At 35.1% G+C, this 20,088-nt stretch overlaps 1 protein-coding gene across 1 annotated transcript in view; it reads left to right on the top strand.

Moving 5' to 3' along the window:
* Positions 1-19,622, top strand: part of LOC146996590 (uncharacterized) — an 85,278-nt gene extending 65,656 nt beyond the window's left edge. The window contains exons 6-7 of the mRNA XM_085819794.1: positions 17,462-17,527; positions 19,129-19,622. Of these exons, the coding sequence (XP_085675920.1) occupies positions 17,462-17,527; positions 19,129-19,416 (354 nt within the window). The 3' untranslated portion in view covers positions 19,417-19,622. The remainder of the gene's footprint in view (positions 1-17,461; positions 17,528-19,128) is intronic.
* Positions 19,623-20,088: the final 466 nt, after the last annotated feature.

Below are 20,088 nucleotides of genomic sequence, written 5' to 3'. Positions count from 1 at the left end.
TAAAGAAGAAATGAAGTTGGGCCAGGAATCCATTAAAGGAGAAATGAAGTTGGGCCAGGAATCCGTTAAAGGAGAAATGAAATTGGGCCAGGAATCCGTTAAGGAAGAGATGAAATCTCTTAAAAATGAGATGAAAGCAGGTCAGGACGAAATGAAAAGAGAAATTACCTGCGTAATAGAAAATAAATTTGAGGCTATGGAAGGCAGAATAGACGCGGTTGAAACTAAAGTTGGACAAATAGAAGAAAGAGTTTCTTCGGTTAAAGAACAAGTAGAAGAAAGAATTTCTTCTGTTAAAGAACATATAGAAGAGAGAGTATCAGCCGTCCAACAACAAATTGAGGAAAGGGTTTCTGCTGCTGTTGCAAAAGAAGTTGACACTTTAAAGAAGAGCATAGCGAGAGAAGGAAGCAATTCTGAGGGTTTTAAATTCTTACCGATGCCTGCTCGTCCATCTCTGAAGTTATCTACATATGATGGGAAGACATCCTGGCAAGTGTATAAAACACAATTTTCTATCGTTTCGGATGCGAATGGATGGGATTCCCAAACTAAGCCCTGTCATCTCGCCGCTTCTCTGAGAGCAGACGCAGCGGATATCCTGCAGATGCTTCCAGAAAACCAAAGACTTGACTTCGAAGCTCTATCCGGCGCATTGGAGCTGCGCTTTGGCGAGAAGTGTTTAAAAGACTACAGCAGGCTTCAATTAAAATCCCGTCAACAGAAGCCCACCGAATCACTCCAGGAACTCGCCACGGATGTTGAAAGGCTGTCCCACCTCGCCTTTACGGAGTGCCCGAGAGAAACGAGGGAAATCCTGTCCCTGCAGTATTTCATCGATGGCATCCGGGACCCTGAAATACAGAAAGTACTGCGAATGGCGGATGTTAAAGATATGAAAAGCGCTCTAGTGTACGCCATGAAATTGGAGGCAGCCCAGCAAGCAACTCTTAGGGATCGCTACCCAGTCAGAGCTGTGCGAGTCCACGACCCAGGGGACCAATTGATGGCTCGTTTAGATGATTTATCCAGACAAGTCGATGCTTTGATACGGAGTAGCAGTGAGAACAAAGTGGCTGTAAGATGTTGGAGATGTGGTTCTGAAGGTCACCTACGACGGCATTGCAGAACACCCCAGGGCACGAATAATGAAACGGATGAGTTGACAAGACCAGTGAATGCTTTAAGACGGAATAGTGGTGAAACAAAACCGACCCTAAAGTGCTGGAATTGCGGTGTTGAAGGCCACCTACGAAGGAACTTCAGAACTCCCCAGAGCACGGAAAATAAGGCATACGATTTAAACAGACAATTAAATGCCACGGGAAGGAAAAGGACTGACAAGAAACCAAAGTGCTGGAACTGTGGAGCTGAAGGCCACGTACGAAAGAATTGCAGAACACCCCAGGGTACGAAAATTGAGACAATTTCTGAGCAACGGCGCAGGAAACAAATTAATGACCATACCAAGGAACGGAGGTTGCCAGATAATGAAAAACCCTGTTTTAAAGCGCTTAAGATCTCTATAGTGAGTGGCAACAATAACGGACTGTCCATCAATGGGAATATCCATGGAGTTCCTTGCAATATGATCATTGACACAGGAGCTAATGTTACCATCATTAGGAAAGATTTACCTGAACAGTTTAAAGATAAACTTATTTGGACGCCATCCTGTGTTACCCTTCAGACTGCGTCTGGTGACAAGATCGACATAACTGGGAAGTTAAACGTAAACATCACGTTTGGAAGTGCCGCCTACCATCACACGGCATATGTGGCGGATATTACAGATCCATGCATACTCGGATTGAACTTTTTAAGGAAATACAATTTTTCCTTAGATTTCAAAAACAATAAGCTGCTTTCAGCATCTGATGGCATGACTATCCATCCTCAAAAGGGATCCTCGCCTGGAAATGTCGACGCCTTGTCCGAAAGATCGAGCTCGGGAAGCTGCCGAAATCATGCTAGGGTCGAAAAGAAACGCAAGACTACCAGCTATTCTCCATCCCGGATTCTCTTCGGTCGAGACCTTCGTCTGCCTTGTGACCGCCTGTTTGATCGCCATACGGATGCGCCTTCATCGCCTGAGGAACACATCCAAGATGCCCAGGCCCGTTTTGAAGTGATGCACCGTTCCGTACGAAAGCGAGTGAACTTGGTCACGGAGAAAGTGAAGACCAGATACAATACGAGAGCTACTGGACATAGATCCAACAAAGGAGACAAGGTGTGGTTGTGGAACCCGATTCAACGAAAAGGACTCAGGCCGAAATTACAGTCACCTTGGGATGATCACCACACAGTCCTAAACAGCCTGAATGACCTCGTAGTTCGGATCCATAAGTCTTCGAACTCTGATCCTAAAGTCGTTCTCTACGACAGGTTAGGTTAGCTCATTACTATAGCCATAGTACGTAATGTAAATAATTGTAAATAGTATAAGACCATGGTCCTTTTTATTTTTAAATGTGTATTTGATTTGATTTGTATTTAGTATTTGATTTGCATTTAGTATTTGATTTATATTTAGTATTTGTTTTATATTTAGTATTTGCTAGCATTTGATTTGTTTAAGTTAGTTATTGCATTTATTGTTCATGTTGTTTGATATTGTAATGCAATGTTTATGCCTCAGTTGCATTTATGCCACAGTTGTAAGCTTAGCTTCCTGTCCAGGGATTGTACTGCCCGGGACGTGCAGTCCTTGGGAAGGGGGCAGTGTTAGGAATTTGGTATTTAAAAAGCTAATGTTAGTTCAATTATAAATTAAATGGTTTTATTTCTCGCTCAGTGCAGCGCATGACGAATATTAAAAGAAAGCTAAGCCGGAAAAATTAAAAATACAAGAGCGCGTGCGTTAAATAAATAAATATCTCTTTTTGATTTCGAGAAAGTGCTGAAAAATTCTAGCGCGTGATTTTAAAATCTTATAAAAGGAGGAAAACATCTCAGTTTGGAGTAGTTGCTTAGTTTGTTGTTGTTTAGAAAACTGCCGTTGTTGATTATAGCGAATTCGCGGATTAGCGTTCTTTAGCTGTTTTGAATTACGTTCTATTGTACATTTAAGTAGTTAAAAGATAACTACTGTGAGATATTGTGATACTGCATGATAATTTGAGAAAATTTAAGCATTTCTGTTGTGATAATAATAAATTTTTGTTCATTTTTCATCGGACTTGTGCATTCATTTCATAACGAACCCGTACGCACGCAACAATACCTAATATCTCTACAGTGGCGCCCGAACTAAAAGGTTGTTGGATGAGGTTTCTCCACGCCCAGGATTTGGCGAGTGGGTCCCCTGAAAACCAATGCCGCCCTTAAAAAAGGGGGATATATAAGGTATTTCTCCCACTTTCCTAACGTCCTTCGTGGCGTATTGGTTCTGTACGCTGGGCCGGTATTCCAGAGATCCGTGGTTCGATTCCTGGCGAAGGCGTTTGATAATTTTTCATGTCTCTGGCCTCAAAATAACCTAATGACTCTCAAATGGCGCCCGAACTAAAAGGGTTGTGGATGATGATTCTCCGCACCTAGGATTTGGCGACTAGGTCCCCTAAAGCTTCGTTCAGACGGGGGCGTAAAGGGCATAAGTGGTTAAAGCCGAGCTCCGTTGCCAAGGCAACCAGTCTGTGCAACGTCACAAAATCTGGTTTAGGGCTCGTGGCATAGGGTTCAAAGTTTTCAACTTTACGCCGAGTTTGGGATAAGCGTCGACCAATCAGAGAGACGTTAAAACGAAGCGGCGTTCTACAGAAGATTTCGCTGTCACAAAACAAGCAGAGCGAACGCGGGAAATCAATCGAGCAGAAGAACAGCGCGGGAAAGTTGTAGACACATCCACGCATGCGCAAATTTAGCTTCTCTCATTGGCCACGGCTTACACCCCGTTCTCGCAAGTGTGAACAGAATTCCCGTATTTTATGCCTTTATGACTACGCCTGTATGCCCTTTACGCCGCCGTCTGAACACAGCCTGAAACCCTAGTCGCCCTTTAAAAAGGGGAGTATATAAGGTATTTCTCCCACTTCCCTAGCATGCCTTCGTGGCGTAACGGTAGCACGCTGGGCTGGTATTCCAGAGGTCCGTGGTTCGATTCCCGGCGAAGGCGGTTGCATATTTTTCATCTGTTCTGCTTTCAATTAACCTAATGACTCTACGTGGTTTATTGAGATTATGGCAAACCACACTAGGTCTACCTGCCTAAGGGTACGGATGCCTTCATGGAGAACTTTCTAAGGGAAACTGGCTCGTACGTACGTTACACACGGGGTGGTGATCAGATAGTGAGAAACTGCGTCGTATTTTGTATTTTAGTATCTCTAAGAAGGTCGGACGATTGCTGTAGATTTGCAATTTTATATCCCACAACCAATGATCACACGGATTAAGATCGGGGGACCTGAGAGGCCAAAGCATGACGAAACGGGCGGCTAAGCACGCGTTTCTCACCAATTAAAGTATGCAAGAGATCTTTTACACGTGTTGCAATATGGGGTGGGGCACCATTCTCCATAAAAGCCATACCTTTCAACACGTGTTTATCAGTCAGAGTGGGGATGGTGCGATTCTGTAACATAGCAGCGTACCACACTACCTTCACATCGACAGTTTGAAAGCAGAACCACGCATTTTCTCGAAGAAAAGGGGTCTGATTACGACTGATGTGATAAATCCACATCACACTGTGACCAACATTCAGAGGCGAGGATAGAAAAGTCACAAAGTCTCTGATTTTCTCTCTCACTACAACTCATTTCATACACGGTCCTCATGCGGTGTCACTGACATTTTGCTGCGCAGTTGTTGGCTGCATTTTTTTCTTTCAATAAATACCCATGTCATTTCAAGCATGTATGTCTGTTTTTACCACTCTACATACATTATTTCATGAATTATTGCATTTTCAAATGTTGACGGACTTTGGGGTCACCCCGTACTTTCTGAGAAAAGAAAAAATTTTATGAAACAATTTTTAATTTGCTTGAAAAGTCCATTTTTGCCTTAGATATCATAACAATGGAAAGGCTCTTAGAAGAATTTTTTTGTTGTTGTTGTTTTAAAATTATAATCTCATTGAAGACTGTCATGATGAGTTAAAGAAATGAAATAAAAATGTGATTTTTGTCGTTAAGAAGTCCATGTGAAAGTTTCACGGTTTTTTATTGGATAAACTCGAAGAAGAAGAAATGTAAACCGAAACATATTTTTTCCTCAATTCAAATCCTTAGTTTTAATTCTGGAGTTTACCGCTTAGAATAGTACGAGGGTAGATCCGAAAAAAAAAAAGGTTACAAAGATGATTAAAAAAAATATTTATTAATAACAGACAAAAATACAAGACGGAGTTAAGAGGCACATTTGCCTATCATTATTCCATATAATTATCTATTTAGGCATTTATCTGATCGCAAAGCCAATTTGTTTAACACTGGATCGGTAGAAATCACGTCCTTACTTATTGAACCAATTCTCGATAGCTGTTTTACATCACTGTGTGAAGAGAACTTTATCTCCGATAAATGTTCCATCAATTTTAAAAAAGAAAATAGTCGCACGGTACTAAATTTGGGCTACATTGGGGGGGGGAAGGGACTCCAGACTTCCCACGTAACCTTTTGCAGCAGTTCTTAAGTTTGGTGAGTTGTATGGGGCCGGGCATTGTCATGTAAGAAGATGACACCATCACTCAACATGCATCGGATGGCTTTCCGTAACCTTGTAAAAGTGGCACAATAATGGTCGCCAGTAATGGCATGGCTGTGCTGCAGATACTCGATCAGGCGAACGAATCACGACTCGCATCTCCAAGCGAGACCACCTCTCTAAACGCTTTGCCATTTCAATCGCTCTGACGCGTCTGCGAACTTCTTGTACATAACCACACAACCACTGCCAGTCAACTACTGCCATCTGTCTGCACTCTGGTGATAACGTATCCCCTACCCAATAATTACTTTTCAAGTGCTGATGTTTGAAACCTTTTTTGGGGAGGGAGGGGGGATCCAACTACCCACTACTGCATGCATTCTTATGCATGGTTCTGAACTTGAAAGTCTCAGGCAAGTTTCTGGATTTTAGTTTATTAATTGCTATTGCAGTATTTAATTTCTGGTTCATAAACTTAGCAATGCCCAAAATCAATCTGTACAAAATGTCCAGCCTACGTTACTGAAATTTTGGTTTATCATAGATTAAAAACCCTATTACATACGTACATCTTGCACAAAAAAAATGGGACAGTTCTGTATTTCCCATTCCACTGACGGACTGTCGAAATTACTGTTTGTCTACGAGAAGAACAGCTTCCGTCGCAGTGTCTGGCGGATGGCGGTCGCTATAGCAACAGGGCTAGTATATTTCAAATAGGGGCGAATCAATAGTTGCTTTATTGTTATTTTGTTTTTGGCGACTGTTTGCTGAGGCGAAGAGAGCTTATCGTTCATCTTCAAAACACCCCTACGGAAAATGGGTCAAGACTCGTTTCTACGGCAACAGACAGCTGCAGACTAACTGGCGAGAGCTTTTCTTATCATAGACAGACAATACGATTTTTCATATCTCAAAAGCGCGACTTATGATATTGTTCCTTTTTTCTTTTCTGACACCAGTTGTTGCGTTATTTTCTTCCTTCACGTTCGTACGGGGTTTGTGTGGATTTGGAGTGAATAACGACGACACTTGATGAAGTCATAATAGTCATAATACAGGGAAGACCCAATCCTCCTAGTCCCACTGGTCCGTATGATTATAAAGGGTCGACCCCCTCAAGACCACAAAAGGAAAGAAGAGAGAAAAAGAAGCTAATTAACTTAAAATAATTGGAGGTTAATTAACGAACTAAAAATAAGGAAGAGACATACAAACAACGAAGCACAACATTTAAAATCCAAAAACAATTAAACACACTTGATGAAGTATCGAAACACACTTTATTCGCCAGTATTATCAGAACAGCTCCAAAACACGTTTTACAGTGTCGTCGATGAATTCTTATAAATACGCTGACACGACCAGCGGCACAGCCTTCCGGTTATCAGGCTATCACGGTGGAGAAAGCTTCACTGCAAAGCACCAGAGTACAGCTCCCGACTCTGCTCGGACGTTCTCGGAACTCCACGTACTCTCGAGACTCTCCACGCTACAACTCGCGGTGAACTCGACGTCGCAACTCGGCCGGCTGTCAACTCGGTGGATCGACTCCGCAGGCATTGACTCGTTAGACGAGAAACCAACTCGATACTGACTATCTCGCACTCGACGAGGCACTTACTCTCTGACTGCGGACCAGCAGGGTTTATATCGATTTCGGCTTGTGTTCGAGAACATTCTGGGCTAAACCGGTAAGAATTCGTTCCACAAGGTTCTCCATCCGTCCATGGTATATCGCGAATTTGTCGCCAAATGGGGGATTTCTCTCCAAATGTGGCAACCCTGCCTTCCCCTTGCCATTTTATAGCAACCCTAAAACTACTTTGCGGGGAAGCTATCTCACCTCGCCTGTACACTTCGTAACAATATTGCTGCGTACGTACGGGCTCGTAATAAACTGAATGCACAAGTCCGATTAAAAGTGAGCCCACCAGCTGCCGAGCGGTAAAGTTGCTGAACACTGGTAGTTCGGTCCGAGGTTCGAATCCCGCGAACAAGCTGGCTGCATGGGTGTTTTCCTGGTTTTCCCCGTGTGTGACGTGTATACGAGCCAGTTTCCCTTAGAAAGTCCTCCACGAAAGGCATCCCATCCCTTAGGCAGATAGCCCTAGTGTGCTTTGCCATGATTAAATACACCACCACCACCGATTAAAAGTGAATAAAATTTCTTCATATTACAATAAATAAAAACAAAATGCTTAAGTTTCCTTAGATATATTCGTACAATATTCCGATTTCTTACCGTAGTTACCTTTTAAAACTACTAAAACAGAACAACAGAACTTAATTCAAAACAGAAAAACGTGGATAAAACTAATCCAATCTCGCCGCGAATTCACTATAGTAAACGACAACAGTTTTCTAAACAACTCATAAAACAACTGAGTTGAGATGTTTTAATCCCGCTTCTTATAAGCTTTTTAAATGTGCACGAGAATATTCTGGAATTTTCTCGATTTTTTCCCAAAAAGCAGAAGCGTACAATTACGAGATATCTATTTATTAAACGCGCGTGCTCTGTATTTTAATTTTTTCGGCGCAGCTTTCTTTTCAAATAAGTCTCGTGCTGCATTGCACGGGAATATAAAACAATTTTAATAAAAGTTCTATTAAAAATAGCAAACTAAATCAATACAAAAATCGTAACAGTATATATTAGATTTATATACAGCATTGTTCTAACATAGATATTTTGACACAAAATCGGACCTTTTTCTGAAATATCACACCAATTGTTTTCTATTTTTCGGTTCTACGACTCAAATTTTGCCAAAGTGCCAAATTTTGTAAAAGTCGCACGAGTAGTTTTTAAAAAATTAGCTCTTAAAAATTTAGCTCCCCTGTGTTAATTAAATTTGGTATATATTTATTAATATCTCTTTTTTTTATTAAACTTATTTGATTCTTCCTTTCGAAACTGACCTTCATTACAAAATAAAATTCACCCATTTTTTATGATTTTTATTTTAATTTGTATTTTAAAATCATTTTTACAAATTTTTCGAAAAGATTTCCAATTGTAATCTATGTGTAACATTTTTACCACCATCTTAAAGTGGATGTATTTCTAAGCATACCTGCAAAAAATTAGAGATTTTATTCAAAATTTCCTAAGATTCCTAAGATATGAACTTACATGTTGGCGCGTTTTGAAATTTAGCATATTTGTTATAAGCGATAATAACGCCAAATGTGTTTTACGCACTCTGTTAAAATCACAATATCTGAAAGTATGGAACAATGCACCTTTTTATTCCGTTCGTGCACAATGGAAGGGAAAGGAAAATTGGTTGCCATAAATTAAAAATATCGCCAAGTGAATTATTCTTGGCGCAAACTGAAAAAAAAAATGCGGCAGGATAAATTTTGAATATCCGCTTAAATTTCTCACAAACAAATTACGAAATTTAATATGTAAGCATAATTTGAGTCGTAGAATCGAAAAAAAAAAAAAGCGCCAGTATATAAATACACGTACATCTTGGGAAATTTTAAATAAAAAATGTAATTTTTTGCATATATGCTTAGAAATACGTCTACTTTAAGATGATGGTAAAAACTTTACAGATTATAATTCAAAATATTTTTCGAAAAATGTATAAAATTATTTAAAAATACAAATTTTTAAAATAAATCATAAAATATGGGTGAAATTTGTTTGTTGGAATGTAAACAACTGGCGGCTTCGTTAGGCTTAGTACAACTTAAACAACTTTTAAATTATTGATAAGTCTACAACTATTACATGCAATTAACTAAAGACATAAAAACGTTAAGCGGGACATTAAAACCACATAACTCAGCTACTTTTAAAGCCTATGAACCAGAATTTCGAAATGTGAAAGAAAAATCAAATAAGTTTAATAAAAACAAAGAAATATTAATAAATATATATAAAATTGAATTAGCGTTGAGGAGCTGAAATTTTGATAGTTAATTTATTAAAAACTCCTCAGGCGATTTTTGTAAAACTTGGTTTGATATAATTTGAGTCGTAGAATTGGAATATGGAAAACAATTGGCATGTCATTTCAGAAAAAGTCCGATCTTGTCTCAAAATACCTATGTTAGAACAACGCTATATATAAATCTAATATATATCCTTTAAAATTTAATATTTTTAAAGCCATATTCTTAGCTATCGAAAACAGCTTTTCTTTTCTTGATATGTTGATTAAAAGTATAGATATACCCGTTTTTCTGAGATACAACAGACCGGAAGTCTGCCACACCGGAAGTTAAAGTTTAAAGGACAAATTAAAGGTGCAACTTCCACTTTTTTCTATGTTATTTATAAATTAAATAGTTTTGGTATGTTTGGTGAATCTGGCAAAGTATTTTCATTATGTATTTTCTCTTTTACGTTTGGCAACAACGTTTCAAACTGATTGTTTTGTTTGCATTGATCTTTCGGTATTTCGGTTTTGTGTACAAATTTCCTGCGCTAATTTATCAGCTAAAGATTCATTTTTCTGCACTTTTTGTTATTCTGTTTAATAATTGAAAGTTCGAGAATGCCAAAATTTATACGTAGTCATTCAATCACAATGAAACTGAAACATCTGTCTATGAAATTATCTGGAACATTTATTGCAAACGAAAAAAGTGATTTCGGTGAATCTTCGGATTATGGTAACTTGGCGATTTTTTGGCGAAACTTTGACGACCAACCCTGCTACAGCAACCTGCTAGTTTTGTTTTGGACGCCATTTTGTTTTCAAGAAGTAAAGGCACTTTTTTTTTTTTTTTACTCAACATTTTTTCCAACAATCTGCTAGCCGAATTATGCTAGAACTTTTATGGAACAAAAGTGCTTAATCATGACGAAGATTAGGTGCGAAATCCGGAGAAAGTGTAGAATCGCCCACTGCTTGCCGCGTTTTTAAGAATTGCACATATACGGTATCCATGTACACGTCGACCTATTTTCACTTAAGAAAACATCCCAGAATTGCACAAAAGTGGCATTGCGTACACTCTTGGGTGCTACTTTGGTAGACGGTTGCACGGATTTTGGCGATTTTTTGGCGATTTTCCTTTGACGAGTAATACAACTTATGGTAAACCCATTGCTGGATAAGTTATTTATGGTAACCGATACTTTGTTGTCATTTTATTTAAAAAATAATGCGTTTTATTGTGCATAAATTCCGTGTTTAAAATATTATTTATGGCTTTTAAATATTAAAAATCAATTTAATTTTGCATATTTATTTGAAATAAAAATTTTATTGTTTATCATATTTTATGAAATTTTATGTTGTGGATGATGTAATCAATGACGTCACCTTACTTTAAAAGTAATTCGTTTTAATCTGTATAAATTTAATCTAATGTTTTAAACATTATTTATGGCTCTTAAATATTAAAATACAATTTAATTTTGCATTTTTTTAAAATTATTTTATTATGTATGAATTTTTAAATAATTTTAATTCTAGCCGTGATGTAATAAGCTCTCTGATTGGTTATAGAATATTTGTGCATTAGCGAGCTGTAATCAGCTCCCTGATTGGTTACTGACAATTTGTGCATTTCCGCGCCGTTTTAAAATTTAATTCATATCTTCGAATTCCTTCAAAGATGTTATCTAAATTATGATTCTGAATTTTTTGTGGTACAATAAACATTAGGTTAAATACTCAAAAAAAATGTAAGTACATATTTTTCTTTTATTTTATAATTGTATACTTCAATTTTTGTTAAAAAAATCAATACACTATTTTCAGAAATTGCTGAGATAATTATTGTCCATATGTTTTAATGTTAATTATATTCTATAGAACGTATTTTAAAGTATCTGAATTTAATAATATTCTAATTCTTTTAAATGTTGGTATGATGGTTTTTAATTCGATATTCAATTTCAGTAATATTTTAATCTAACTAAACGTTGGCCCAATGTTTTTATAGCGGTGTTTTTATTCTCTTCTTTGCTATATGAAAGTAATAATAACCTAACTTTAGTATTTTATACTCATAGTAAATGTATTTATTTACACTTGCCTGCCATCTTAAAAAGCGACACTTTCAACAAAAAATTAATCCACTACTGTTAACAATATTTTTTTTTTTTTTTTTTTTTTTTTTTTTGTTTGTTTCGAATACTTTACTATGCGTAAAAACAGCGTTTCTCAAGATGGCTGACGTTTGTAAAAATCGCGCCAACAATTGCGCCAATGTAAATCGCCAAAAATCCGTGCAACCGTCTACCAAAGTAGCACCCACTCTTGACTTTATCCGTGTACACATAGCCCTATTTTCACATAAAAAGTCAAAGAAAATTGACAAAAATCCAATTCTTCTTACTCTTGTAAAAAGCGCCAAACAAATAAGTGGGCGATTCTGCACTTTAGTAGCGAAATTGTTTCTAAGTGCTTATTAGCTAAAATCCCGATTAGAATTTTCCGGAAAATGTCGCATTACATGTCTCATGATCTCTCATTTCTCTGAAACAAAATAATCTGTGATTCGAACTGTGTACTTCTCAGATTATTGCTAAAGTCCTAACTAGTAACCTTTATCGCCTTACCAAAATGTCGCCAAACTACCTGTTGCCATATTCCAAAGATTAGCCGTGATTTTGATGAATTAAAAGGCAATCATAATGTTGAGGTTTCTATTCTTTTAAATATTGTACTCTCACTTTGTCACGTATAATGCAAGAGCATTTTTAGTGAATATTTGTGTATATAATGTCATGTAACAATCTGAAAACTTTAAACGTGATTTTTGATTAGTTTTTTTTTTTTTTTTAGTCCAAAGGGATTTCAGTCCCGAAGGACTATTTCTTTCGTTTTGGCATTTTGCGTCGGACTCATAAACGTCGGTTCACTTTTCAAACTGTTGCCACAAAATGTTAGAGTCCTGCATTATATTTGAAGAAATTAAATAATGAAAAATCTGCATAAATGATTGTCTATTTCTCGCATTGTGATAAAACAATGGTACATAGAGCCATCGAATTTTGAATGACGAAATCCTACTGCGAATATGGGCATCTGAAATCCCAAAATTGGAATTTGTTTTATTATAAATTTTATATTTTGTAAAACTTTAACGAATTTTTGATTTACAAACTCAATGCTTTAAAAGCGAGAAATGGCAACGTTATATAGAAAAAAAATACTTTTATCTCCAGCTCGCGAGACTGTGTATATCGGAAATTCTAAAGATATGCTTAATTTAACATTATTTTGCGATATTGCTCTTGAACTGAATTTTATGGTTTAAGTGCAAAGAACATGATATTTAATAAATAAAGGTAACAATCAAAACGTTAAAAAAAAACGCCCCTTTGGACGTAATTTAAAATCTGAAAAATTTCAGATTTTTTCCCCCCCCCCCCACGGCAACCATGATAAACGTTCATTATAGAATCACTTGAAACTTTGCACACGCGTTTTATACATTATTATGCATAACGTAGACTAGAAGTTAAAAAAATTAATCCCATAGAATTTAAGTTACATATTTTTTTTCCTTCAGTAGCGTGTGTATTTTTTAAAACAATTTAGTGTTTACTGACATATTTGACCATATGTTGCTAGTTAATCAATATTTTCAAAATATTCTGGTTCAATGCATGTTTCTAAGTAGTATGTATAAAATAAAGCTGAAAATAGAATTTTATCAACAATATTTTCCTGTCCGTGATGGTTGATATTTTTATTAATTTTGATATAAATTTTGGTATTACTTTGGTAGACGGTTGCACGGATTTTTGGCGAATTATATTGGCGCAATTGTTGGCGCGGTTTTTGTAGTCGTCAGCCATCTTGAAAAACGCTGTTTTTACGTATTTTACGCAATTAATTTTTTAATAAAAATTTAAGTATACAATTATAAAGTAAAATAAAAATATGTACTTACATTTTTTTTTTAAAGTCGTATTTTGATAAGTACCACAAAAAAAAATCTTCCACATCTCTCGCACTTCATTGAAGAAGCAATTAGCAAGGTTTTCTCCAAAAATTTTAACTAAATTTCCTCTGATTCTTTGTTACAATTTATAAATAAATCTTTGCTTAGGAAAGACAGGTTGGCCAAAATAAGGTCTCAAATGGCAATTTTTTTATTCCGATACCAATAATTCTTGTTAATTACCAATGACAACATTTATCTTCGACACGAACATATCCATTCGCTTTGAAATCTGAGGAATTCGAAGAGATGAATAATAAAATTTTAAAATGGCGCGGTAATGCACAAATATTCAGTAACCAATCAGGGAGCTGATTACATCACGCATAGAATTAAAATTATTTAAATAATCATTCATAATAAATCATTTTTTTAAAAAATGCAAAATTTAATTGTATTTTAATTATTAACTGCCATAAATAATGTTTAAAACATTAGATTAAATTTATAGATATTAAAACTAATTACTTTTAAAATAAGGTGACGTTATTGATTACATCATCCACAAAATAAAATTTCATAAAATATCATAAACAAAATCTTTATTTCAAATAAAAATGCAAAATTAAATTGATTTTTAATGTTTAGAAGCCATAAATAATATTTAAAACACTGAATTTATGCATAATAAATCGCATTATTTTTAGATAAAATGACAACAAAGTATCGGTTACCATAAATAACTTGTTCAGCAATGGGTTTACCATAAGTCCTATTTCTCGCCAAAAGAAAAATCGCCAAAATCCGTGCAGCCGTCTACCAAAGTAGCACCAAAATTTTCAATTTTTTGCGTACATTTTTCAAAATAATGGTGTTTTTCTCGCTTTTGCAGTGATTTCATTTGAGTACAATTCATTAAAAAATCACTTAAATTCAAAAATATAACAAACATTTTGAAAAACGCCTTTCGAACGAGGTCGGTTACCTGAAAAATGGAAAAGACCATCTCTTATAACCAAGTATTTGTATTGAAAGATTCTGACATTTCATTGCGAATTCTACAATAACTGCTAATTTTAATGCAACCGCCGTTACGTGTACCGATTAATTTATAATATATGAGACCATTTATTGCATTAACTATTTTCGCGGTTGATTTTCGTTGTAGCTACTTTTCACATCACGAACTGCACCTAAATACTTAATCTAGCAACAAGAGCTGGTCAAATATTTGTAGAGGTAATTTTTTGCCATTCCTGTTTTTGGCAGCTTGAAGGGCTTCTTTTCTTCTTCCCCTTCTTATCAACTTGCTTTTAAGTTATTTCCACAGGAAATAATCGCAACGAACGACATCAGAAGATTGCAGCTATTTTTAAAGAGACAGTTAACGGGTATTTCTAAAGTTAAGCAAGAAATGTTCTATTTCGTTCTACCTATGCGGAGAACTCACACCTGTCACTTATTTCCCTTTTCGTTCTATTGAAAAAAATCTCTGAAAGGACGACGTTTTCGAGTCGAACAATGATTTAAAGTTGAATTCTATAGAACATTTTCATGCAACTGACGTCTGCCAGAAAACACACTTTAGCTAGTTCGTCGGAATGCAATTGCCTCAGCTCCTGTGGAGCGCCGTTACTTCACAGCTCTTTCAAAATAGATTGGAATTTATCAAATTATGCAGAATTCGAATGAAAAGCATTTTTATTTTCCTTATATATTGTCCCGAGTTTATATTAAATAGCTAATTTTAGTAGAATTGTAATTAAAATTGTTGTGTTTTCCCGTGCAAAGCAGCGCGAGACAAATTTTATGAGAAAGTTGTTTCGGACAAGTAAAAATGCAGAAGCACGTGCATTAAGCTTTGAGTGAATGGAAATATCGGTAATTTGTATTGAAATTGAATGAATGTAATTGCCCATCATGTTAGCTGTAACCCCAATTCCATCCCTTTTTACTTCCTTGTACGAAGGAAAAAAGGAAGTATTGTATTGTAATCGCGAAAAATTTCAGGCAGCATATTTCAACGAAAATATCCATTTTGACCGCTATCGAATGAAATTTAACGATGTTTTTGCTTGATATCTGTACGTAAGGACAGAATAAAAGACTCGTTTCCTCCAAAAAAATTATAAAACTGCTTTAAAATTAATTCTGAAAAGAATTTTTCGTGGTGTCTGTACGAACATATGTATGTACGTACGTACGGTATCTCTCATAACTCAAAAACGAGTATCCTCAGAACGTTGAAATTTGGTATATGGGACTGCAATAACATGTAGATGTGCACTTGTATTTTGGTTGCAATCGCCCGCACCAAACGTATATAAATATATTTATATATATATCCACTCTGTTACCCGGCTCAGTGATCTCAGTTTCTTTAATCTTATATGCTTGTAAATTGTACATTTTTTGCTTTAAAAATGATTGAATTATGTTGTTCTTATCTTTAGGTTAAGGATTTTATGCCTTTAGTAAATCCGTGTGCAATATTTTTAGTATTATCAACAATTTTAAAGTTGTTTAAGTGCCGCTAAGCTTAATAAATTTTTTGATGGCGGCCATTGCTTGTTTACATTTGAAACAGCACGATAATGGATTTGTTGTCAATCTAGGGAAACTTAGCTTCGCAACAACAAAGATAACGCCTTCATTTATTATTGCCAATTAAACCATGCTTAATCCCTTCTGGAATTTTTTCGAGGAAATAAGTGTTCAAGATTTATTTCGTAATTTTTAATACAGATATTTTGAGTTTTTATGTATTTTTGCCTTCTCGCGAAGTGAGAACTGAATTAATTGAATGAGAAATACTCAATCGTCTGTGAAAAACTGTTTCTTTTTTGTTTTGTTTGCTTAATTTCTTTTATACATCATTCTAGCTTTATAATAGTATTTGAATAGAACATGTGGCAACGATTAGATAATTCTATTCTTTAAATGGTATAAATTTTGTGCATTATGAGTTATATTATGAACCAAATATAATACTGTTAAATGAATTTAGCGCCACAGTGTCGCTATGGTAAACAAATACTAGATTGAATTTTAAAGAATGCATTTATTCTATTGTGGTTTATGCGCTGTCGGGGAAGTAGATTTAATTCAATCCAATAACTTTAAATGAAGTGCAAGAAAAATGCGTATAATTTAATATTCCATACAAGGAAGTCATGTGGTGTACACATCAGATTTTTTTCCTTAAACTCTAAAAGCGATTCGGATAGTCCGAGTTTGGATAATTGGAGTTGTACTGTATTGCACGCAACAATATGGTTTAAAATTGCTGTATGATGTATGAAATCATGAAAGTTAGTTGCACGAATTACTTCGAAAGTTTTCATGTTAATTTTTTTAATTTTATCGCATTAATTACGAGTTGGTAAACTTTTTCTGTCAGCAAAAAAAAAAAAAAAAGAACCGAATTCCCTGAAGAGTAATACGACTTTCCCTGAAATTTTAATCAACTATTTTTTTGCAAGCTTCTGGATAATTATCTAATTAAAACTTCTGCGTTTTCAACTTTCCTGAATTTATATTTCGTCTCTTATGCGCATTTTCCTAAAAGGTTTAAAAGATTCTTTTAATAAATTAATTAACGAGCTGTAAAGGAACTTGAATGGCTTATAAGGCAAAGAAAAGTTTCAGATAAAGAAGAAAATATTTCTACAAACCTTCTGCCGAAAATGTCAAAAGCGATTCTTTTATCCATGGCTAAAGCGAATAGAATTAAAACTGGAATTCCTTTGCATAAATTCCTCTAAATCTAATTTTGAAGCACCATTTATCGTGGGGTAGAATTCAGTACCCAAATGAAAACAAAATATTTAAATTATACCCTCTTACACCCTATTAGCAGCTTTTTAACTTTAGAAATTAAGAAGTCTGAAGTAACTGAAGGACATTTTAATAATTAAATTAATTAAAATTTCTGTTCCAGACATCTGCTCTGATGAGTAACATCACATCAACAGAAGCTGTTTGCATCATATCCAACTGCTTACAGGTAAAATTATTATTATATATATGAAATTTTAATGTGCAATGTTTTTTTAGGGATTTCCATTTTTATGCCTTTATACATCTCTAATTACAATCAAACGATTTATTGTGATTTATTTTTAAATCTGCACAGTTATTAGGGTATTTTGGTTTTGAAAGTGAGCAATGCCGAAAGGAGGCATGCCAAAAAGGAGGAAGGAAATACCTTATATACTCCCCCTTTTAAAGGGATTAGGAGACACAATCGCCAAATCCTCGTGGTGAAGAATCATCATCCACCATCTTGTAATATGGGCGCCACTGTAGAGTCATTAAGAATTTTTTTTTATGTCAGGAAACTGCAGAAATGAGCAATTCCCTTGCCGGGACTCGAATCTGAACCTCTCGAATATGCGCCGACTGTGCTACCGTTACATCACGAAGGCATGCAGAAAGGAGGGAAAAAATACCTGAAAAACGTTTAAGGAACCTTCGTCTATTTCATATTTTGTCAATCATTAAAGAATTTTCGATTAATAAACTCATCGATTTTTAAGGGGACTCATACACCTTAAACCCCTCATGATCTTCGAATATGTGACTGTTGCAAGAATTGGGATACTTTATTTATTTTAAAAGCAATTTCTTCCAACCTTTTACAGCTGACTACATAATATAGCTGCTTTCTGAAATAGTAACCAGAAAGTTTGTGTTGCCACAAATATTTTTGTAATTCAATCCTCTTTGTGACAAAATATTTCGCCATGTTTCCACCTTGCGCGCATGATATTTTAAAAATGGCTAATGGTACATACTTGAAATTGGATGGAATTCTTTATATGGGCACTATTTTCTAACTGAACCAAGAATCTGATAAATATTTTAATACTGAAAAATTTTATGGACGAAAACATTACAAATTTTGTTAATAAAATACATTTTATAAACTCAACTCAAAATAAAATAAAAATTGAACACGAAATTTTTAGAATTTTAGGTTCATAGTAGTTTCTACATGTTATAAAAGCTATATATTAAATATGGAATTAAATTATGAAACAGAATGTTTTCAACTGTGCGCGCAAGTTGGAAACATGACGAAAAATGTTGTCACAAAGCGGATTAAATTATGAAAATATTTGTGGCAACACAAACTTTCTGATGACTATTTCAGAAAGCAGCTATATTATGTAGTCAGCTGCAAAACGTCGGTAGTAATTTCTTTTAAAATAAATAAGTTATTCCAATTCTTGCAACAGTCACCTATTCGAACATCTTATGGGTTTTAAGGTGTATGAGTCCCCTTAAAGCGAGCACTGTACGGAAAAAAAAATCATTTTTATCTCTAGCACGCGAGATTGTGTATCGGAAATTCTAAAGAAATGCTGTTTTAAATATTTGGTGATATCACTGTAAAATTGAATTTTAAGTGCAATGAACATGATATTTAATAAGCAAAGGCAGAACACAGCAAAGGCAGGCACAGAACGTTAAAAAAAGTCCCTTTGCGCGTGATTTAAAATCTGAAATCTTTCAGATTTTTTTTTTTTTTTTTTTTTTTATTTATTTCTTCTGTCGTTCAATGAAATTTATCACCAGCTATTTTCTTTTTTTTTCTTTTCTCAGCAAGTTCGCCAAGCTCAACCACAATTCACTGGTCGTCGCAGACGGGACACCGAAGACGATTCTTCTGCACAGTTCGCATCCGATGCCACAGAAGAAGAAATGAAAGACAGAATTTTAGAAGAGGAAGTACTGGACGAGAAGAAAGTATTAGCTGCTGTTGCACCTTCTATGAAAGACTTTCTGAAGCGCTATGTTTTAATGGACGAAAAGCTAGTAAAAGACTTAGAAGAACATGTTGTGGATAGAATAGAAGTGATGGTGGACGCACAGGACGAAGATTACGAGTAAAAATATTAATGAATACATATCAAAGGTTTCTTACCTCGCTCAAAAGAGATAAAAGAAGCTCTTTTTAGACGCACAAAATCGAAATGATATCAGCACTCAAATTTTTTTATAATTATTTTATTTTCAATAAACGTTAAAATATTTTCTTAAAGAACAGCATTGTAGAAATGGAATATTTTTAAGTAAAAAAATTGTTCAAAACTTGAGATTCAGTTCTTTTTTAAGTAAGCAGTAACACTAATTTTTCGTTCACGAAATGTGGGTATCATATGCAATAACGTAAGCAGATATGTCATACAGAATTTTCAGTAAATAATATTAATAAACTTAGAAATATAATAACAAATACGTGCTTCGGGCATTTTATCATAGATTAAATTCTGATGATCACTTAAGGGGTATCAGAAACCCCTATACCGACAATGTTAAATTGGCCATTTTCGATGTACCTTTTCTCAAAATCTGCTGTAGATACAAGCTCGAAATTTTTTCTGTAATTAAAGTATACCTATTTGATTATATTGAAATGAGCTTTTGAAGCATTTTGAATGTTAGAGTAAATTGCAGAATATTATGTTAGGCATAGTAAAATTTAGCACTTTCTCACACAAAAAAATTTTAAATTTTTTTTTGTAAGTTTATTACAAAAAGCTCATTTCGGTAAATATTAGG

This window comes from Stegodyphus dumicola, chromosome 7 (genome assembly GCF_044657685.1).
Source record: "Stegodyphus dumicola isolate Sdum_Otavi_A_Nest chromosome 7, ASM4465768v1".
NCBI classification, from domain to species: domain Eukaryota; kingdom Metazoa; phylum Arthropoda; class Arachnida; order Araneae; family Eresidae; genus Stegodyphus; species Stegodyphus dumicola.
The sequence above is the reverse complement of the archived record's forward strand: the minus strand, read 5'-3'. Positions and strand labels throughout refer to the sequence as shown.